This window comes from Mustelus asterias, chromosome 9 (genome assembly GCF_964213995.1).
Source record: "Mustelus asterias chromosome 9, sMusAst1.hap1.1, whole genome shotgun sequence".
Classification (NCBI taxonomy): Eukaryota; Metazoa; Chordata; class Chondrichthyes; order Carcharhiniformes; family Triakidae; genus Mustelus; species Mustelus asterias.
Window position 1 is genome coordinate 69,232,326 of NC_135809.1, and position 20,996 is coordinate 69,253,321.

The window sequence follows — 20,996 nt, forward strand, 5'->3', positions numbered from 1 at the left end:
GGCAAGGGGAGGGGGGCAAGGGGAGGGGGGCAAGGGGAGGGGGGCAAGGGGAGGGGGGCAAGGGGAGGGGGGCAAGGGGAGGGGGGCAAGGGGAGGGGGGCAAGGGGAGGGGGGCAAGGGGAGGGGGGCAAGGGGAGGGGGGCAAGGGGAGGGGGGCAAGGGGAGGGGGGCAAGGGGAGGGGGGCAAGGGGAGGGGGGCAAGGGGAGGGGGGCAAGGGGAGGGGGGCAAGGGGAGGGGGGCAAGGGGAGGGGGGCAAGGGGAGGGGGGCAAGGGGAGGGGGGCAAGGGGAGGGGGGCAAGGGGAGGGGGGCAAGGGGAGGGGGGCAAGGGGAGGGGGGCAAGGGGAGGGGGGCAAGGGGAGGGGGGGGATAATCATCGTCTCATTCCTGAGTACGGGATCTTTGTGCAATCTAGCTCCAGGATTTCCTACGTTACAACAATGCTGACACTTGAAACACATTTCATTTGATGTCATGCACTTTAGGACATTTTCGAGCTGTGAATAGCACAATAGAAATGGATATCCTGCTTTTGGTTTTTTTCTGTGACCGTTAAGATAGAGAGAGAGAGCTCATTCTCAGGTGCTTTCCCCTCACCCCTCATCAATTCAAATGATCAAAACACTGGTATGCAATCAGGCAGAACCCACAGAATAGAGGCAGGATGAACATGGGGAAGGTGGTTTAGAATGGGGCGGCAGGGTTTGCACATACATACCTGCAAGCACACTGCTGTCCACCCTCACTGTGCTCTCTTGTAGCTTCCAGTTCAGTATCCCATTGAAAAGAAACTTGTCACAACTCTGTGCTACTCACCTCACAGTACAAGGTGTCATAAATCGACCACACATTACGCAGCAACATATTCTTATAGGGAATCCCCGTGTTTGCAGATAACCTCTTCAGAAAGTCCTAGACGAGTGACCAGCGAGTAGAACAAACAATATTAGACAAGGTTGGCTGCTTAAAGGGGAGGTTATCATTAGAGAGGAGGGTCCCCAAGAGGCTCAGAGATAGAGTCCCTCAGAGTGGAGGTCCCAGACAGAATTACTCGCCCTCAGTAAAGGAAGCAGAGAGCAATGGCACACAGGCAGGCATGCAAGAGGATAAGGGGGGGGGGGGCAGGGGTGGGGCCGGGCAGTGGGGGGCCTGGGGGTGGGCAAGAATGGGGCGGGGCCGGGCAGTGCGGGGTGGGCGGGTGGGCGGGTGGGCCCCGCCCCGTTCTTGCCCCCCCCCCCCGGGCAAGAGCAGGGCCCCAGAGGGTGAGGGTGGGGGGGGGGGTGGGGGGGGGGGGGTGGCGAGAGTGGGGGCCCGGACGCGAGCGTGTAGGGAGGCGCCGGGGGGCAAGGGCGGGGGGCCAGGGGGCAAGGGCGGGGGGCCAGGGGACAAGGGCGGGGGGCCAGGGGGCAAGGGCGGGGGGCCAGGGGGCAAGGGTGGGGGGCCAGGGGACAAGGGCGGGGGGCCAGGGGGCAAGGGCGGGGGGCCAGGGGACAAGGGCGGGGGGCCAGGGGACAAGGGCGGGGGGCCAGGGGACAAGGGCGGGGGGCCAGGGGGCAAGGGCGGGGGGCCAGGGGGCAAGGGTGGGGGGGCCAGGGGGCAAGGGTGGGGGGGCCAGGGGACAAGGGCGGGGGGCCAGGGGACAAGGGTGGGGGGGCCAGGGGACAAGGGCGGGGGGCCAGGGGGCAAGGGCGGGGGGCCAGGGGGCAAGGGCGGGGGGCCAGGGGGCAAGGGTGGGGGGGCCAGGGGACAAGGGCGGGGGGCCAGGGGGCAAGGGCGGGGGGCCAGGGGGCAAGGGCGGGGGGCCAGGGGACAAGGGCGGGGGGCCAGGGGGCAAGGGCGGGGGGCCAGGGCTGGGGGGCCAGGGGGCAAGGGCGGGGGGCCAGGGGACAAGGGCGGGGGGCCAGGGGGCAAGGGCGGGGGGCAAGGGCGGGGTGGTGGAGGGTGGGGGGTGAGAGGGCGAGAGCGAGGAGGGAGAGCGTTTGAGCAAGCGAGGGAGGGAGAGAGAGAGTGTGACACACAGAGTGTGAGTGAGCGAGGGAGTGGGAGAGTGGGAGGCACAGAGTGTGAGTGAGCGAGGGAGTGGGAGAGCAGGAGGCACAGAGTGTGAGTGAGCGAGGGAGTGGGAGAGCAGGAGGCACAGAGTGTGAGTGAGCGAGGGAGTGGGAGAGCAGGAGGCACAGAGTGTGAGCAAGCGAGGGAGGGAGAGAGAGAGCGGGAGCCACAGAGTTTGAGTGAGCGAGGGAGGGTTAGAGAGTGGGAGGCACAGAGTTTGAGTGAGCGAGGGAGTGGGAGAGCAGGAGGCACAGAGTGTGAGTGAGCGAGGGAGTGGGAGAGCGGGAGCCACAGAGTTTGAGTGAGCGAGGGAGTGGGAGAGCGGGAGCCACAGAGTGTGAGTGAGCGAGGGAGTGGGAGAGCAGGAGGCACAGAGTGTGAGCAAAGGAGTGAGAGTGAGTCTGTGACCGCAGTCGAGTGAGAAAGATATGAAGAGTGCGCTCGTGGGAGAGAAAGGTGGAGAACTTGCGAATGAGAGAGAGACCGACTGAGAGGCAGAGTGCGCAAGACCGCAGACCCACAGAGGGCAATAGGGAGGGTGGGAGAGCGGGTGCGGGGTTAAATTGTGAAACAAAATGCCATGCCATGGTAGAGCAGGCAGGGGGCAGCACACAGAAGCAAAACACAAAGGGGTGGGATTAGCAGAGGTTCAACAGATTTGTGTTGGCAAACTGCTTCTCACTTACCTGGTTTGCCTGCTGAACTTCCTTGTACTCAGAACAATTCTCAGTCTCCACCATCAACTCAGCATAGCGAGGGCAGTTTTTCAATGGGTACAGCAACAACTAAAAAGATGCAGATAGTGTCAGTAAGTGCCAGCGCGAGGGCCGCCGGGGCCCCAGACACATTTGTCACACCTGTGCACAGATTGTTGTCAACCCTGTGCTGTTCACCGTACCACTGCATGGGGCCCTATGATCCCCTCCTCTGTAACGCTGCCAGTGACCACGTGCTCTCTTCCCCCTATACTTGTGTACTGTGCTCCACACTGTCCCCTGTACCTGTACGAGGGCCCATTCTCCACCCCCCCGCACCGTATTAGTGCTGGGAGTTCCATACTCTCCCTTGTAACTGTATCAGGGCCCGTTCTCTCCCCTATACTAGTGTACGGAGCTCCACACTACCCCCTGTAACTGTATCAGGGCCCGTTCTCTCCCCTATACTAGTGTACGGAGCTCCACACTACCCCCTGTAACTGTATCAGGGCCCGTTCTCTCCCCTATACTAGTGTACGGAGCTCCACACTACCCCCTGGAACTGTATGAGGGCCCGTTCTCTCCCCTATACTAGTGTACGGAGCTCCACACTACCCCCTGTAACTGTATCAGGGCCCGTTCTCTCCCCTATACTAGTGTACGGAGCTCCACACTACCCCCTGTAACTGTATCAGGGCCCATTCTCTCCCCTATACTAGTGTACGGAGCTCCACACTACCCCCTGTAACTGTATCAGGGCCCGTTCTCTCCCCTATACTAGTGTACAGTGCTCTGCACTCTCTCCTGTACGACGGCCCATACTCTCTCCTTTCCTAGTATAGGGAGCTCCGTATTCTGCCCTGTACTTGTGCGAGTACGCACTCTCTCTCCTGTACTAGCGTATAGAGCTCCACACTCTCCCCTGTACGTGAGGGCCCATTCTCTCTTCTTTCTGTGAATGGTGCACAGTTGCTCTTCACTCTTTATTGTGGATACTTGCCTTTTCATCTCTTACAGGTACTGTATGCACGGGAATAGGTTGCCACTTAAGGTCAGGATGGAAGATCTGCTGTCCATGTGGAGGGTACAGACCAGCGAGATCTGACTCAGCACTCATTAGAGTCCGGTCAATATCCGTACTCCGAACATAAATCTACAGTGGAGAGAAAATAGTTATATTTGTTCCAAGTGTAGGAACACAAAAGGGCCATTAGGCCCAACAAGGGCCTAATTGTTGAGATTAACCATGCCTGCCCACGTTTTTTTTAACCAAATCCTATCAGTCTTGAACTGCAGAATCACATTCAATTGCTTTTATACCTTATTTATTTCTACCATTTTAATGCCTTTCCTGAAAACGTACTCCACGACAATGGCTCTGTCTTGTCCCACTGTCTTAACAGATCCAGCAGAGGTGGCTGCACAGTGGTCAAGAATCAGGAGGGAGTTGCCCTGGGAATTCTCAACATTGATTTTGGACCCTGTGCAGTCTCATGTCACTAGATTAAACATAGGGATGGAAACCCCTTGCTAGCCACCACACACTGTTTCCCCCCTTGCCCCCTTCAGCTGGTGAATCAGTACTTCTCCACGTTGAACACACTTGGAGGAAGCATTGAGGGTGGTTAAGGGTGCAAAATGTACTCTCGGCGGGGGACTTCAATCTCCTTTGCCAAGAGTGGCTTTCTAACACCACTACAGACGGAGCTGGCCTGGTTCAAAAAAGACATAGCTGCTAAACTGGGACTGTGACAGGTGGTGAAGGAACCAAGGGGGAAAAGCATATGAAGAGTTCAGGAGGGCATGTCAGGAGCAGCACCAGGCCTATCTAAAAATTAGATGTCAACCTGGAGAAGTTACAACACAGGACTACTTGCAATGCCAAGCAGCATAAGCAGCAAGTAGTAGTCAGAGATAAGCAATTCCCCCCAACCAATGGATCAGATCTAAGCTCTGCAGTCCTGTCGCATCCAGTTGCGAACAACCAAACAACTCACTGAAAGAGGCTCCACAAATATCCCCATCCGCAATAATGAGGAGCCCAGCACATCAGTGCAAAAGATAAGGTGACGCATCCACTACAATCTTCAGCCAGAAGTGTCAAGTGGATGATCCATCTTGGCTTCCTCCAGAGGCCCTCAGGATCACAGATGTCAGTCTTCAGCCAATTTGATTCACTTCACGTGATATAAAGAAACAGCTGAAGGCACTGGATACAGCAAAGGATTTGGGCTCTAACAACGCTCCAGCAATAGTTCTGAAGACTTGTGCTCCAGAAGTTGCTGTGCCCTAGCCAAACAGTCCAGCAACAACACTGGCATCTACCCGGCAATGTGGAAAATTGCCCAGGTATGTCCTGTACACAAGAGACAGGACAAATCCAACCTGCCCAATTACTGCCCCAGTCTACTCTTGATCATCATTTTTTTTTTTCGTTTCTTAGTTCGGGAAGTTAGCAAGGATGTCAGTGCAGATAGTGCAATGTTCCTCCTGTGGGATGTTTGAGGTGAGGGACACCATTAGTGTCCCAGCTGAGTACACCTGTAGAAAGTGCACCCAATTCCAGCTCCTTGAAGAACGTGTTAGGGATCTGGAGCTGGAATTGGATGAACTCAGGAGGATTCGGGAGGCAGAGACAGTTATAGATAAAAGCCACAGGGGGGTTCATACTCCTAGGAATGAGGATACTTGGGTGACATCTCCACATCATTGTTACCCGTGCCATGTGCTAGCGAGGAGAGGAATAGGGAGAGAGAGCAGTTGAACACGTGACTACAGGAATGGTGCAGGAGGGAAGGATTCAGATACCTGGATAATTGGGGCTCATTCTGGGGTAGGTGGGACCTCGACAAACGGGATGGTCTTCACCTGGACCAGAGGGGTACCAATATCCTGGGGGGGTAAATTTGCTAATGTTCTTCGGGAGGGTTTAAACTAATTCGGCAGGGGGATGGGAACCTGAATTGTTGCTCCAGTGTACAGGAGGATGTGAGTGGTGAGGTCATGAATAAGGTTTCAAGGTCACAGGAGTGTACCGGCAGGCAGGGTGTTTTGAAGTGAGTCTACTTCAACGCCAGAAGCATCCGGAATAACTTGCAGCATGGGTTGGTACCTGGGACTTCGATGTTGTGGCCATTTTGGAGACATGGATAGAGCAGGGACAGGAATGGTTGTTGCAGGTTCCAGGGTTTAGATGTTTCAGTAAGGTCAGGGAAGGTGGTAAAAGAGGGGGAGGTGTGGCATTGTTAGTCAAGGACAGTATTACGATGGCAGAAAGGACGTTTGATGAGGACTCGTCTACTGAGGCAGTATGGGCTGAGGTTAGAAACAGGAAAGGAGAGGTCACCCTGTTGGGAGTTTTCTATAGGTCTCCGAAAAGTTCCAGAGATGTAGAGGAAAGGATTGGAAAGATGATTCTGGATAGGAGCGAAAGTAACAGGGTAGTTGTTATGGGGGACTTTAACTTTACAAATATTGACTGGAAACACTATAGTTTGACTACTTTAGATGGGTCAGTTTTTGTCCAATGTGTGCAGGAGGGTTTCCTGACACAGTATGTAGATAGGCCAACAAGAGGCGAGGCCACATTGGATTGAGTACTGGGTAATGAACCAGGCCAGGTGTTAGATTTGGAGGTAGGTGAGCACTTTGGTGATAGTGACCACAATTCGGTTACGTTTACTTTAGTGATGGAAAGGGATAGGTATATACTGCAGAGCAAGTGTTATAGCTGGGGGAAAAGAAATTATGATGCGATTAGGCAAGATTTAGGATGCATAGGATGGGGAAGAAATCTGCAGGGGATAGGCACAATTGAAATGTGGAGCTTGTTCAAGGAACAGCTACTGCGTGTCCTTGATAAGTATATGCCTGTCAGGCAGGGAGGAAGTGGTCGAGCGAGGGAACCGTGGTTTACTAAAGAAGTTGAATCTCTTGTGAAGAGGAAGGAGGAGACTTATGTAAAGATGAGACATGAAGGCTCAGTTAGGGTGCTTGAGAGTTACAAGTTAGCCAGGAAGGACCTGAAGAGAGAGCTAAGAAGAGCCAGAAGGGGACATGAGAAGTCTTTGGCAGGGAGGATCAAGGAAAACCCTAAGCTTTCTATAGGTATGTCAGGAATAAAAGAATGACTAGGGTAAGATTAGGGCCAGTCAAGGACAGTTGTGGGAAGTTGTGCGTGGAGTGCGCTAAATGAATATTTTTCGTCAGTATTCACACAGGAAAAAGACAATATTGTTGAAGAGAATACTGAGATATAGGCTATTAGACTTGACGGGATTGAGGTTCATGAGGAGGAGGTGTTAGCAATTCTGGAAAGTGTGAAAATAGATAAGTCCCCTGGGCCGGATGGGATTTATCCTAGGATTCTCTGGGAAGCTAGGGAGGAGATTGCAGAGCCTTTGGCTTTGATCTTTATGTTGTCATTGTCTTCAGGAATAGTGCCAGAAGACTGGAGGATAGTAAATGTTGTCCCCTGGTTCAAGAAGGGGAGTAGAGACAACCCTGGTAATTATAGACCAGTGAGCCTTACTTCTGTTGTGGGCAAAGTTTTGGAAAGGATTATAAGAGATAGGATTTATAATCATCTGGAAAGAAACAATTTGATTAGGGATAGTCAATACGGTTTTGTGAAAAGTAGGTCGTGCTTCACAAACCTTATTGAGTTCTTTGAGAAGGTGACCAAAGAGGTGAATGAGGGTAAAGCAGTTGATGTGGTGTATATGGATTTCAGTAAAGTGTTTGATAAGGTTCCCCACGGTAGGCTATTGCAGAAAATACGGAGGCATGGGGTTGAGGATGATATTGCGGTTTGGATCAGAAATTGGCTTGCTGTAAGAAGACAGAGGGTGGTGGTTGATGGGAAATGTTCATCCTGGAGTTCAGTTACTAGTGGTGTACCACAAGGATCTGTTTTGGGGCCATTGCTATTTGTCATTTTTATAAATGACCTGGATGAGGGCGTAGAAGGATGGGTTAGTAAATTTGCAGATGACACTAAAGTCGGTGGAGTTGTGGACAGTGCGGAAGGATGTTGCAGGTTACAGAGGGACATAGATAAGCTGCAGAGCTGGGCTGAGAGGTGGCAAATGGAGTTTAATGCGGAAAAGTGTGAGGTGATTCACTTTGGAAGGAGTAACAAGAATACAGAGTATTGGGCTAATGGTAAGATACTTGGTAGTGTGGATGAGCAGAGAGATCTCGGTGTCCATGTGCATAGATCCCTGAAAGTTGGCACCCAGGTTGATAGGGTTGTTAAGAAGGTGTACAGTGTGTTAGCTTTTATTGGTAGAGGGATTGAGTTTCGGAGCCATGATGTCATGTTGCAGCTGTACAAAACTCTGGTGCGGCCGCACTTGGAGTATTGCGTACAGTTCTGGTCGCCACATTATAGGAAGGATGTGGAAGCATTGGTAAGGGTGCAGAGGAGATTTACCAGGATGTTGCCTGGTATGGTGGGAAGGTCTTATGACGAAAGGCTGAGTGACTTGAGGCTGTATTTGTTTGAGAGAAAGTTAAGAGATGACTTAATAGAGGCATACAAGATGATCAGAGGATTAGATAGGGTGGACAGTGAGAGCCTTTTTCCTCGGATGGTGATGGCTAACATGAGGGGACATAGCTTTAAATTGAGGGGTGATAGATATAGGACAGATGTCAGAGGTAGGTTCTTTACTCAGAAAGTAGTAAGGGCGTGGAATGCCCTGCCTGCAGCAGTAGTGGACTCGTCAACATTAAGGGCATTTAAAGGGTTATTGGATAAACATATGGATGATATTGGAATAGTGTAGATTAGATGGGCTTTAGATTCGTTTCACAGGTCGGTGCAACATCGAGGGCCGAAGGGCCTGGACTGCGCTGTAATGTTCTGTGTTCTATCAGTAAAGTGATGGAAGGAGCCAACAACAGAGCTATCAAGAGGCACTTACTCAGCAATAACCTGCTCCATGACAATCTGATCAGGATATTCCACACCCACTCAGGGCAGGCAGCAAGATTGGAAAATCGGACGAGAAGACCCTTGGTGGGTTTTCCAGCAGCGCAAATCCAGGACACGATTGTCTCCTCCCGTCATCAATGGCGGGCCACATTTCCCGCTACTAGATGTCAGGAACTGATAAATTTACGTCTCATATTGTGGCCACACACCGGAATCATTCCCCCACATCAAATTTAAATCCTGCATTGGTGTGATTTCAGAACAGAGTCATTTACAACTGACTTTGGAAGGCGTGTACCTCGCGACTTGAACTTGGGCGAGAAATGAGAAGTGAGTTTACACAATTTCCAATTGTGTAGTGTGGAACAGTGTGAGGTTGTGCACTTTGGAAGGAGGAATGGAGGCAGAGACTATTTTCTAAATCATAGAAACCCTACAGTGCAGAAGGAGGCCATTCGGCCCATCGAGTCTGTACCGACCACAATCCCACCCAGGCCCTACTCCCACATATTTACCTGCTAATCCCTTTAACCTACGCATTTCAGGACTCTAAGGGGCAATTTTTAACCTGGCCAATCAACCTAACCCGCACATCTTTGGACTGTGGGAGGAAACCGGAGCACCGGGAGGAAACCCACGCAGACACAAGGAGAATGTGCAAACTCCACACAGACAGTGACCCGAGCCGGGAATCGAACCCAGGACCCTGGAGCTGTGAAGCAGCAGTGTAACCACTGTGCTACCGTGCCGCCCGGAGGCATGGGAAAATGCTGAGGAAATCAGAAACACAAAGGGATTTGGGAGTCATTGTTCAAGATTCTCTCAAAGTTAACGTGCAGGTTCAGTCGGCAGTTAGGAAGGCAAATGCAATGTTAGCATTCATGCCAAGAGGGCTGGAATACAAGAGCAGGGATGTACTTGTGAGGCTGTATAAGACCCCATTTGGAGTATTGTGAGCAGTTTTGGACCTCATATCTAAGGATGGATGTGCTGGCCTTGGAAAGGGTCCAGAGGAGGTTCACAAGAATGATTCCTAGAATGAAGAGCTTGTCGTATGAGGAACGGCTGAGGATTCTTGATCTGGACGCGTTGGAGTTTAGAAGGATGAGGGGGGATCTTATTGAAACTTACAGGATTATCAGCGAGGCCTGGATAGAGTGGACGTAGAGAGGAGGTTTCCATTAGTGGGAAAAACTAGAACCAGAGGGCACAACCTCAGGCTAAAGGGATGATCCTTTAAAACAGAGATGAGGAGGAATTTCTTCAGCCAGAGAGTGCTGAATCTGTGGAACTCTTTGCCGCAGAAGGCTGTAGAGGCCAGATCATTGAGTGTCTTTAAGACAGAGATAGATAAGGTTCTTGATTAATAAGGGGATCAGTGGTTATGGGGAAAAGGCAGGAGAATGGGGATGAGAAGAAAAATCAGCCATGATTGAATGGCGAAGCAGACTCGATGGGCCGAGTGGCCTATTTCTGCTCCTATGTCTTATGGTCTTATTTAGTGCCTCGCTCGCAAGGATCTAAATGCAAGCAAGTGGCTCCACAGATTCAGGGTGAGGAAGGGAAAGCAGGTGGTCAGTGGTCAGACACCATAGCGGCTTCTTCAATTTGGCCAAGTGTGGCATCAAGAAGCCCTAGCAAATCTGAGAATTGGGGAAAACACTCCACTGGTTAGAGCCATATTTGGCACAAAGGAAGACAGTTGTGGTGTTAGGGGTCAATCATCTCAGCTTCAAACATCACTGCAGGGGTCCTCAGGGTAGTGTCCTGGGCCCAACCATCTTCAGCTGCTTTATCAATGACCTTCCCTCCATCATAAGGTCAGAAATGGGGATGTTCGCTGAAGATTGCACAATGTTCAGCACCATTCGCGACTCCTCAGATACTGAAGCAATCCATGTCCAAATGCAGAAAGATTAGGACAATGTCCAGGCTTGGGCTGAGAAGTGGCAAGTAACATTCACGCCACTCAAATGCCAGGCAATGACCATCTTCAACAAGAGAGGATATAACCATCACTGAATCTGCCACTATCAATATCCTGGGGTTACTATTGACCAGAAACTAAACTGAACTAGATACAGAAATACTGTGGCTACCAGAGCAGGTCAAAAGCTGGGAATCATCTCCTGACTCTCTAAAGCCTGTCCACCATCTAGAAGACACAAATCAGGAGTGTGATGGGATACTGTCCACTTGTCTGGATGGGTGCAGCTCCAATAACACTCAAGAAGCTCGGCACTATTCAGGACAAAGCAGCCCACTTGATTGCTACCCCTTCCACAAACATTCAATCCCTCCAGCACCAATGAACAGTGGCAGCCATGTGTACCATTGACAAGATGCACTGCAGCAACTCACCAAGGTTCCTCAAACAGCACCTTTCAAACCCACGACCACTACCATCCAGAAGGACAATAGCAGCAGATATCTGGAAACACCACCACCATCCTGACTTGGAAATATATAATCGTTCCTTCACTGTCACTGGGTCAAAATCCTGAAATTCCCTAACAGCACTGTGATTGTACCTACACCTCAGGGACTGCAGTGCTTTAATGCAGCAGCTCACATCCACCTTCTTAAGAGCAAATTGGGATGGGCAATAAATGCTGGCCTAACCAGTGACACCCACAAGCCATAAGTGAATTTTTAAAAAATATCATGATGCTTCAAGGGAGACAGCTAAACTTAACTACCCCGTTGCTTGTTCAGATATTCCATTGAAGTTACCCTACATGGCAATAGTGTAGACAGTTTAGTAGAGTTATCTGCTATCATCCCCAGAAGATCTCTCCTAAATTGACATAGGGTGCCGAGGAGGGATGGGGTTGACAGCAAAATATCAGTGCTCACTGTCATTATCAATTAACTCTCATAGAATAGAAACATAGAAAATAGGAGCAGGAGGAGGCCATTTGGCTCTTTGAGCCTGCTCAGCCAATCATTATGATCATGGCTGATCATCCAATCTCAATAGCCTGATCCCACCTTCCTCACATATCCTTTAATTCCTTTGGTCCCAAGAGCTATATCTGCTTCTCAAAAACATACAATGTTTTAGCCTCAACTGCTTTCTGTGGCAGTCCTAAAATGTTTACCCTGTATCCTCAAATAGTGATCCTTGGTTCTGGATATCTCCACCATCGAAAACATCCTTCTTGCATCTGCTCTGTCTAGTCCTGTGAGAATTTTATAAGTTTATATAAAATCCCCCTCATTCTTCTGAACTCCACTGAGTACAATCCTAACCGACTCAATTTCCCCACATACGTCATCCAAGCAATCAGTCTGGTAAAGCTTCTCTGCACTCCCTCTATAGCAAGAACATCCTTCCTCAAATAAGGAGACCAAAACTGCACACAATATTCCAGGTGCGACCTCACCAAGGCTCCTGCACTCAAATCCTCACGCTACGAAGGCCAACATACTATTTGTCTTCTTTACCGCCTGCTGCACCTGCATGCTTAGCTTCAGTGATTGGTGTATGAGGCCTCAATTCCCCTCTCAACATATGGCCATTCATAAAATAACCTGTCTTCTTGTTTTTTCTACCGATAACCTCACATTTATCCACAATATACTGCATCTGCCCACTGACTCAGCTTATCCAATCACGCACAAGCAGCTCTGCATCTTCCTTACAGCTCAGCCTCCCACCCAAGCTTTGTGTCAACTGCATTCCGCTTCATAATATTGGGAAGAACTGATATCGAAGGATCAAATGCGACGTCACTATGATTGCCTGGTCGCCACAATCCAGTTCTCCCTGTGGTAACTTTTCTGACACCTCCTGCTTAAAACCCAAAAGATCATAAAGATCGTGAGGCCCCACTTTCACTGTCTGTATCCGTAATGAAAATCAAGATCAAGCGAGCTTTGGCCCTTCTGCTCCACCGGAGGTTTCTGTCCTCCTTGAGCTTGGCTTAGGACACCTGCATCACGGTGTGACAGGTGTCAAACTCCCCACCTGTTACTGCCCCTGGAGTGGGTCACTCTCTGAAGCTGATCACAACTTAAGGACGCAGCACACAGGCTGATTAGTGTGAACATTGTGTCACGGAGTGCTCTACCCCTGGTTGAAAAGTGTAACTCCAACAGACAGCAATCACTGACATCAATAAGAGCTTCACCTTTTCCACATTGTTGTTAGAAACTGTTCAAAAATATACACCTTCATCAGGTGCGGATGTCTTTTTAATGGCAATGTGATTTGTTAAAATTTGAAGAACAGAACTGACCCGGAAAAAAATAATTTGCTCATTGCGGCATGCTGTTAAACAATTAAGTACTACTTTTAAACTAAATTTATCATGTTAAAAATCACTGGGTGTTTACAGTGAATTTATTATCTTTTTGCACATCTGAAACAACAAAGATCTTAATTTACTTCCTTCTGTTTCCTCTTGTCTGTCTGTGAAAATCCTGAAATGTAGTTGGCTGCTTAAAACCATAGAACCCCTACAGTGCAGAAAAGAGGCCATTCAGCCCATCGGGTATACGCCAACTCTCCAAAAGAGCATCCCACTCTGGCTAGTGTATCCACTCTTCTATTTAACACCTGCTACTTTTTTGGATTCCTTGTTCACAAGCCTGTTCTTCTACACTCACCTGAAAAAAAGTACCTCACAGAAGACTTTGACGACAAGTGGCCAGCACAACACAACACCTGAAAAACACTCCTCTTCCATCACTCAAATATATTCAAGGTTGAATTGAGATCTCAGTTCACAGAGAATGGATCAGCTCCTCACCCAAGCGCTCATCCCTTTGTCTACTTCTCTCACTCACCCCTCACTTAATCTTTCAACCCTCCAGTGACCCCTTCATTCAGCCCCTCACCTCTTGCCGAACATACGAGATGTTGAGGAAGTCTTTGTAACGACGTTGTAGATACTGGCCCAGCTCATAATGTTGCTGCATCCCAACCTGCAAAAGAGCAGCAGAAATCATGGTCATTACAGGAGATGACAGATCAGTGCCAGACTTCAATCATCAATCACAACCACTTTGCAATCCACCTTAGCAACAGGCTGTCCCAAGTCCATCACAATGTGTACACAGCTCACCCGGTGAGAATAGACAGCAAGTTCATACATCAACAGTGAGTATACACATCACTCAGAGTGGAGACACAGTAGCATTACACTGGGCTGTAATGCTCAGTCAGAGTGGAGGTGCAATATTACACTGGGCTGTAATGCTCAGTCAGAGTGGAGGTGCAATATTACACTGGGCTGTAATGCTCAGTCAGGGTGGAGGTGCAATATTACACTGGGCTGTAATGCTCAGTCAGAGTGGAGGTGCAATATTACACTGGGCTGTAATGCTCAGTCAGAGTGGAGGTGCAATATTACACTGGGCTGTAATGTTAAGTCAGGGTGGGGGTGCAGTACTACACTGGTCTGCAATATTATATTTGAGCCCCTCAGTCTCACTAATATACAAAGAACAAAGAAAATTACAGCACAGGAACAGGCCTTTCGGCCCTCCAAGCCTGCACCGACCATGGTGCCTGACTTAACTAAAAAACCCCTACGCTTCCGGGGACCATATCCCTCTATTCCCATCTCATTCATGTACTTGTCAAGACACCCTTTAAAAGTCACTACCGTATCCACTTCCACTACCTTCCCCGGCAACGAGTTCCAGGCACCCACCACTCTGTGTAAAAAATCTGCCTCGTACATCTCTTTTAAAACTTGCCCCTCGCACCTTAAACCTATGCCCCCGAGTAATTGACTTTTCCACCCTGGGAAAAAGCTTCTGACTATCCACTCTGTCCATGCCTCTCATAATCATGTAGACTTCTATCAGGTCTCCCCTCAACCTCCGTCGCTCCAGTGCGAACAAACCAAGTTTCTCCAACCTCTCCTCATAGCTAATGCCCTCCATACCAGGCAACATCCTGGTAAATCTTTTCTGTACCCTCTCCAAAGCCTCCACATCCATCTGGTAGTGTGGCGACCACAATTGAACACTATATTCCAAGTGCGGCCTCACTCAGGTTCTATGAAGCGTCAACATGACTTGTCAATTTTTAAACTCAATACCCCGGCCGGTGAAGGCAAGCATGCCGTATGCCTTCTTGACTACCTTCTCCACCTGCGTTGTCACTTTCAGTGACCTGTGTACCTGTACACCCAGATCCCTTTGCCTATCAATACTCCTAAGGGTTCTGCCATTTACTGTATATTTCCTATCTGTATTAGACCTTCCAAAATGCATTACCTCACGTTTGTCCGGATTAAACTCCATCTGCCATCTCTCCCCCCAAGTCTCCAACTGATCTATGACCTGCTGTATCCTCTGATGGTCCTCATCGCTATCCGCAAATCCACCAACCTTTGTGTCGTCCGCAAACTTACTAATCAAACCAGTTACATTTTCCTCCAAATTATTTATATATATTACAAACAGCAAAGGTCCCAGCACTGATCCCCGAGGGACACCACTTGTCACAGCCCTCCATTCAGAAACGCACCCTTCCACTGCTACCCTCTGTCTTCTTTGACCGAGCCAGTTTTGTATCCAATTGTCTCTCATTAAGAAATGGGGTTGGGGGGAGCGGTACTTGGGCAAACCCCCTATAAGGGTCAAGAACCTCACAAGTGCATGTCCCCCCTGACCTTAAATACCAATCTGAAATCACTTCATGGGAACAAACGGAGACAGCTTCTGACTGAGATGGTGATCTTGCAGCTCAGTTACAAATACTGGGCAACAGAAATAAACAGAGCTTATATACCACCGCTAGTCTTCCAGCTAAGATATTCTGCTGTGACCCACCCCACCTCTCCTGTGAGAGAGAAAGGTTGGGGTGCGAGGCGGGTGCGAGACAGATGCAAAGCCGAGAGGCAGGAACTACTGACCTGGGTAAGTTGCCCAAAGCCTTGGGGCCAGTCCTTTTCCATATGCGGATCGGTTGGGTATCTACTGATAGGTGATCGGTCTCCATGGCGATAAACCTGGGAATATAGACAGCAGATAGGAGAGCAGGAAAAGAAAAGCATTGTAGATATCCCAGCTACAGATGAAATGTTGGACAATGGAGGGGGGAAAAATGAGATTAACCATGTCAAAGATCGCAGAAAGTTCAAGAAAGACAGCATAATTTGCCACGATCACAGTCACATTGAATATCTTTTGTGACTTTGATGAGGACTGTTTCTTTGCTGTGGTAGAGCCAGAAACCTGATTGGAGGAGACCAAACACAAGAAGCAGGGACAGCAATAGAACATGCAGCCTCAATACACCTTGAGCCTGCTCCACTCCGTTCCAAGATGGGGTTGCTAAAAAGATGAACATAGAGGGAGAAAAGACACAAGGTTTTTTTTAAATTCATTTTTTAAATTCATTTACAAGATGTGGGCGTCGCTGGCTAGAGCAGCACTTATTGCCCTTCAGAAGATGGTGGTGAGCTGTCTTCTTGACCCACTGCAGTCCCTGAGGTGTAGGTACACCCACAGTGCTGTTAGGGAGGAAATTCCATGATTTTGACTCAATGATATATTTCCAAGTCAGGATGGTGAGTGTCTTGGAGGGGAACCTTCAGGTGATGGTGTTCCCAGATATCTGCTGCTCGTGTCCTTCTAGGTGGTAGTGATCGTGGGTATGGAAGGTGCTGCCTAAGGAACCTTGGCGAGTTCCTACAGTGCATCTTGTAGATGATACACACGGCTGCCACTGCGGTTCATCGGTGGTGGAGGGATTGCATGTTTGCGGAAGGGGCAGCAATTAAGTGGGCTGTTTTGTTCTGGATGGTCTTGAACTTCTTGAGTGTTGTTGGAGCTGTACTCATCCAGGCAAGTGCAGAGTATTCCATTATACTTTTGCCTTGTACCCTGTAGATGGTGGACAGGGTTTGGGGAGTCAGGTGGTCAGTTACTTGTCACAGGATTCCTGGCCTTTCACCTGCTCTGGTAGCTACAGTATTTATAGAGCTAGTCCAGTTCAATTTCTGGTCAATGGCAACTCTCAGGATGTTGATCGTGGGGGATTCAGTGATGGTAATGTCACTGAATGTCAAGGGCGATGGTTAGATCCTCTCTTGTTGAAGATGGTCATTACCTGGCACTTGTCAGTCTAAGCCTCGATATTGTCCAGGTCTTGCTGCCTTTGGACATGGATTGCTTCAGTATCTGAGGGGTTGTGAATGGTGTTGAACATTGTACAGCCATCTGCGAACATCCCCAATTCTGAAGTTATGATAGAGGGAAGGTCATTGATGAAACAGCTGAAGATGGTTGGGCCTAGGACACTCCCCTGAGGAACTCCGGCAGTGATGTCCTGGAGCTGGGGTGATTGACCTCCAACTACCAGAGCCATCCTCTTTTGTGCCAGGGATGACTCCAACCAGTGGAGTGTTTTCCTCCCGATTCCCTTTGACTCCAGTATTGCTAGGGCTCCTTGATGCTACACTCGGTCAAATGCTGCCTTGATGTCAAGGGCAGTCATTCTCACCTCATCTCTTGCATTCAGCTCTTTTGTCTATGTTTGAACCAAGGCTGTAATGAGATCCTGCTCGTGTCCAGTGACACTGGTGGAACCCAAACTGAGCGTCTATGAGCAGGTTAGTGCTGAGTAAGTGTCGCTTGATAGCACCGTTGATCATCATTTTACTGATGATCGAGAGTAGACTGATGGGACGGGTAACTGGCTGGGTTGGATTTGTCCTGTTTCTTGTGTACAGGACATACAATTTTCCACATTGCTGGGTAGGTGCCAGTGTTGTACTGGAACAGCTTTACTAGGGACGCAGCAAGTTCTGAAGCACAAGTATTCAGGACTATTGAACCATAGAAAATTACAGCTCAGAAACAGGCCTTTTGGCCCTTCTTGTCTGTGCCGAACCATTTTTTGCCTAGTCCCACTGACCTGCACTTGGACCATATCCCTCCACACCCCTCTCATCCATGAACCCGTCCAAGTTTTTCTTAAATGTTAAAAGTGACCCCGCATTTACCACTTTATCCGGCAGCTCATTCCACACTCCCACCACTCTCTGCGTAAAGAAGCCCCCCCCTAATATTCCCTTTAAACTTTTCTCCTTTCGCCCTTAACCCATGCCCTCTGGTTTTTTTCTCCCCGAGCCTCAGTGGAAAAAGCCTGCTTGCATTCACTCTATCTATACCTATCAAAAAGGTGGTGGCATAGTGGTAATAACACCCGACTTGTGGTCATGAGGCTCAGGGTAATACTCTAGGTACACAGGTTCAAATCCTACTACGGCAGTTGGTGGAATTTAGTGCATCAGAAATATAAAGCTAGTCTGGAAATAGCAACCATGAAATTATCATTGATTGTCATAAAAATCCATCTGGTTCACTAATGTCCTATAGGCAAGGAAATTTGCCATTCTCACCCAGTCTGGCTGATATGTGACTCCATAACCAGAGCTCTGAAATGGTCGGGCAAGCCACTTATTTCAAAACGCTGCCAAGTCTAAAAAAAGAATGCAACTGGACCGACCACCCAACATCAACCCAGGTACCAGGCAAAAGTGACAACAGAAAATTCAGTTGGATCCTGCAAAGGTCTCCTTACTAACATCTTGTAGCTTGTGTCAAAATTGGGAGAGCTGTCCCACAGACTTGTCACATGTCTGGAATCATACCTCAAGGACAATGTCCCAGACACCACCATCACCATCCCTGGAATATGTATTGCCTAACCAGAAAGATGGTTATAGAATCACGGAAATGTTACAATGCAGAAGGAGGCCATTTGGCCCATCATGTCTGTGCCGACTCTCCAAACGAGCATCATGACTAAGTGCCAACCCCCTGCCTTTTCCCCATACCTCTGCACATTGGTTCTTTTGAAATAATCATCAAATGCCCTCCTGAATGCATCAATTGAACCTGCCTCCACCATACTTCCAGTCAGTGTATTCCAGATCCCAACCACTCGCTATGTGAAAAAGTTTTTTTTTCTTGCATCACATTTGCGTCTTTTACAAATCACATTAAATCTGTGCCCTCTCATTCTTGATCCTTTTATGAATGGGGACAGTTTTTCCCGACCTACCCTGTCTAGCTCCCTCATGATTTTGAACATCTCTATCAAAAATCCTCTTAGCCTTCTTTTGTCCCAGAAGAACAGAAGGCTTTCAACAAGGTTTCACAATACAGACTACTACGTAAAGTTAAAGCACATGGGATTGCAGGTAATGTCTTGAGATGGATAGAAAGCTGGTTAGCAGATAGGAAGCAAAGTGTTGACATAAATGGGCCTTTTTCTGATTGGCAGTCAGTGACAAGTGTAGTTCAGCAGGGATCTGTGCTCGGACCCCAACTGTTCACATTATATATTAATGATTTGGAAGAGGGAACTAAATGTATTATCTCCAAGTTTGCAGATGATACAAAGTTGGGTGGAAGAGTGAGCTGTGAGGTGGATGCAGAGATGCTTCAGCGTGATTTGGACAGGCTGGGTGTGTGGTCATATGCATGGCAAATGCAGTATAATGTGGATAAATGTGAGGTTATCCACTTGGTAGCAATTATAGGAAGACAGATTATTATTTGAATGGGTGTAAATCGAGAGAAGTGGATACTCAGCGAGACATTGGTGTCCTCGTGCAGCAGTCACTGAAAGTAAGCGTGCAGGTACAGCAGGCAGTAAAGACGGCAAATGATATGTTGGCCTTCGTTGCGAGAGGATTTGAGTATTGCTGGGATCAAGTGAATCCCTTGAAGAGTATAGCGGGTGTAGGAGTAGAGTTAACAGAGAAATCAGGAGGGCAAAAAGGGGACACGAGATTGTTTTGGCAGATAAGGCAAAGGAGAATCCAAAGAGCTTCGACAAATACATAAAGGGCAAAAGAGTAACTAGGGAGAGAGTAGGGCCTCTTAAGGATCAACAAGGTCATCTATGTGCGGATCCACAAGAGATGGGTGAGATCCTAAATGAATATTTCTCATCAGTATTTACTGTTGAGAAAAGCATGGATGTTAGGGAACTTGGAGAAATAAATAGTGATTGATGTCTTGAGGAGTGCACATATAACAGAGGAGGAGGTGCTGGAAGTCTTAAAGCGCATCAAGGTAGATAAATCCCCGGGACCTGATGAAGTATATCCCAGGACATTGTGGGAGGCTAGGGAGGAAATTGCGGGTCCCCTAGCCGAGATATTTGAATCATCGATAGTCACGGGTGAGGTGCCTGAAGATTGGAGAATGGCAAATGTTGTACCTTTATTTAAAAAGGGCTGCAGAGAAAAGCCTGGGAACTACAGGCCAGTGAGCCTCACATCTGTGGTGGGTAAATTGTTGGAAGGTATTTTGAGAGACAGGATCTACAGGCATTTAGAGACGCAAGTACTGATTAGGGACAATCAGCAAGGCTTTGTGAGCGGAAAATCATGTCTCACAAATTTGATTGAGTTTTTTGAAGGGGTAACCAAGAAGGTCGATGAGGGCAGTGCAGTTGATGTTGTCTACATGGACTTTAGCAAGGCCTTTGACAAGGTACTGCATGGCAGATTGTTGCACAAGGTTAAATCTCACGGGATCCAGGGTGAGGTATCTAAATGGATACAAAATTGGCTTCTCTTCAGAAGCCAGAGGGTGGTTGTAGAGAGTTGTTTTTCAAACTGGAGGCCTGTGACCAGCGGTGTGCCTCAGGGATCAGTGCTGGGCCCACTGTTATTTGTCATTTATATTAATGATTTGGATGAGAATATAGGGGCATGGTTAGTAAGTTTGCAGATGACACTACGATTGGTGGCATAGTGGACAGTGAAGAAAGTTATCTCCAATTGCAACGGGATCTTGGTCAATTGGGCCAGTGGGCTGACGAATGGCAGATGGAGTTTAATTCAGACAATTGCGAGGTGATGCATTTTGGTAGATTGAACCAGGGCAGGACTTACTCAGTTAATGGTAGTGTGTTGGGGAGAGTTACAGAACAAAGATCTAGGGGTACATGTTCATAGCTCCTTGAAAGTGAAGTCACAGGTGGACAGAGTGGTGAAGAAGGCATTTGGCATGCTTGGAAGGACAAACCAAAGAAGAACGTACAGGGTAAATGGTAGGACTCTGAAGAGTGCAGTTGAACAGAGGGATCTGGGAATACAGGTACAGAATTCCCTAAAAGTGACGTCACAGGTGGATAGGGTTGTAAAGAGTGCCTTTGGTACATTGGCCTTTATAAATCGGAGTATCGAGTATAAAAGTTGGAGTGTTCTGGTAAGGTTATATAAGGCATTGGTGAGGCCGAATTTGGAGTATTGTGTACTGTTTTGGTCACCTAGTTACAGGAAGGATGTAAATAAGATTGAAAGAGTGCAGAGAAGGTTCACAAGGATG

The 20,996-nt window shown here is 48.6% G+C and overlaps 1 protein-coding gene across 3 annotated transcripts in view; it reads right to left on the minus strand.

The window, feature by feature from the left end:
* Positions 1–20,996, minus strand: part of LOC144498735 (lysosomal acid phosphatase-like) — a 94,336-nt gene that overhangs the window by 63,951 nt on the left and 9,389 nt on the right. For all 3 annotated transcript variants that reach the window (XR_013498750.1, XR_013498749.1, XM_078220326.1), the window contains exons 2-6: positions 15,557–15,652; positions 13,527–13,613; positions 3,747–3,899; positions 2,738–2,836; positions 816–911 (exon numbers count right to left, since the gene is read on the minus strand). Coding sequence is in view for 1 of the 3 variants with exons in the window: in XM_078220326.1 (XP_078076452.1) it covers positions 816–911; positions 2,738–2,836; positions 3,747–3,899; positions 13,527–13,613; positions 15,557–15,652 (531 nt within the window). In the remaining 2 variants the exon portion in view is untranslated. The remainder of the gene's footprint in view (positions 1–815; positions 912–2,737; positions 2,837–3,746; positions 3,900–13,526; positions 13,614–15,556; positions 15,653–20,996) is intronic.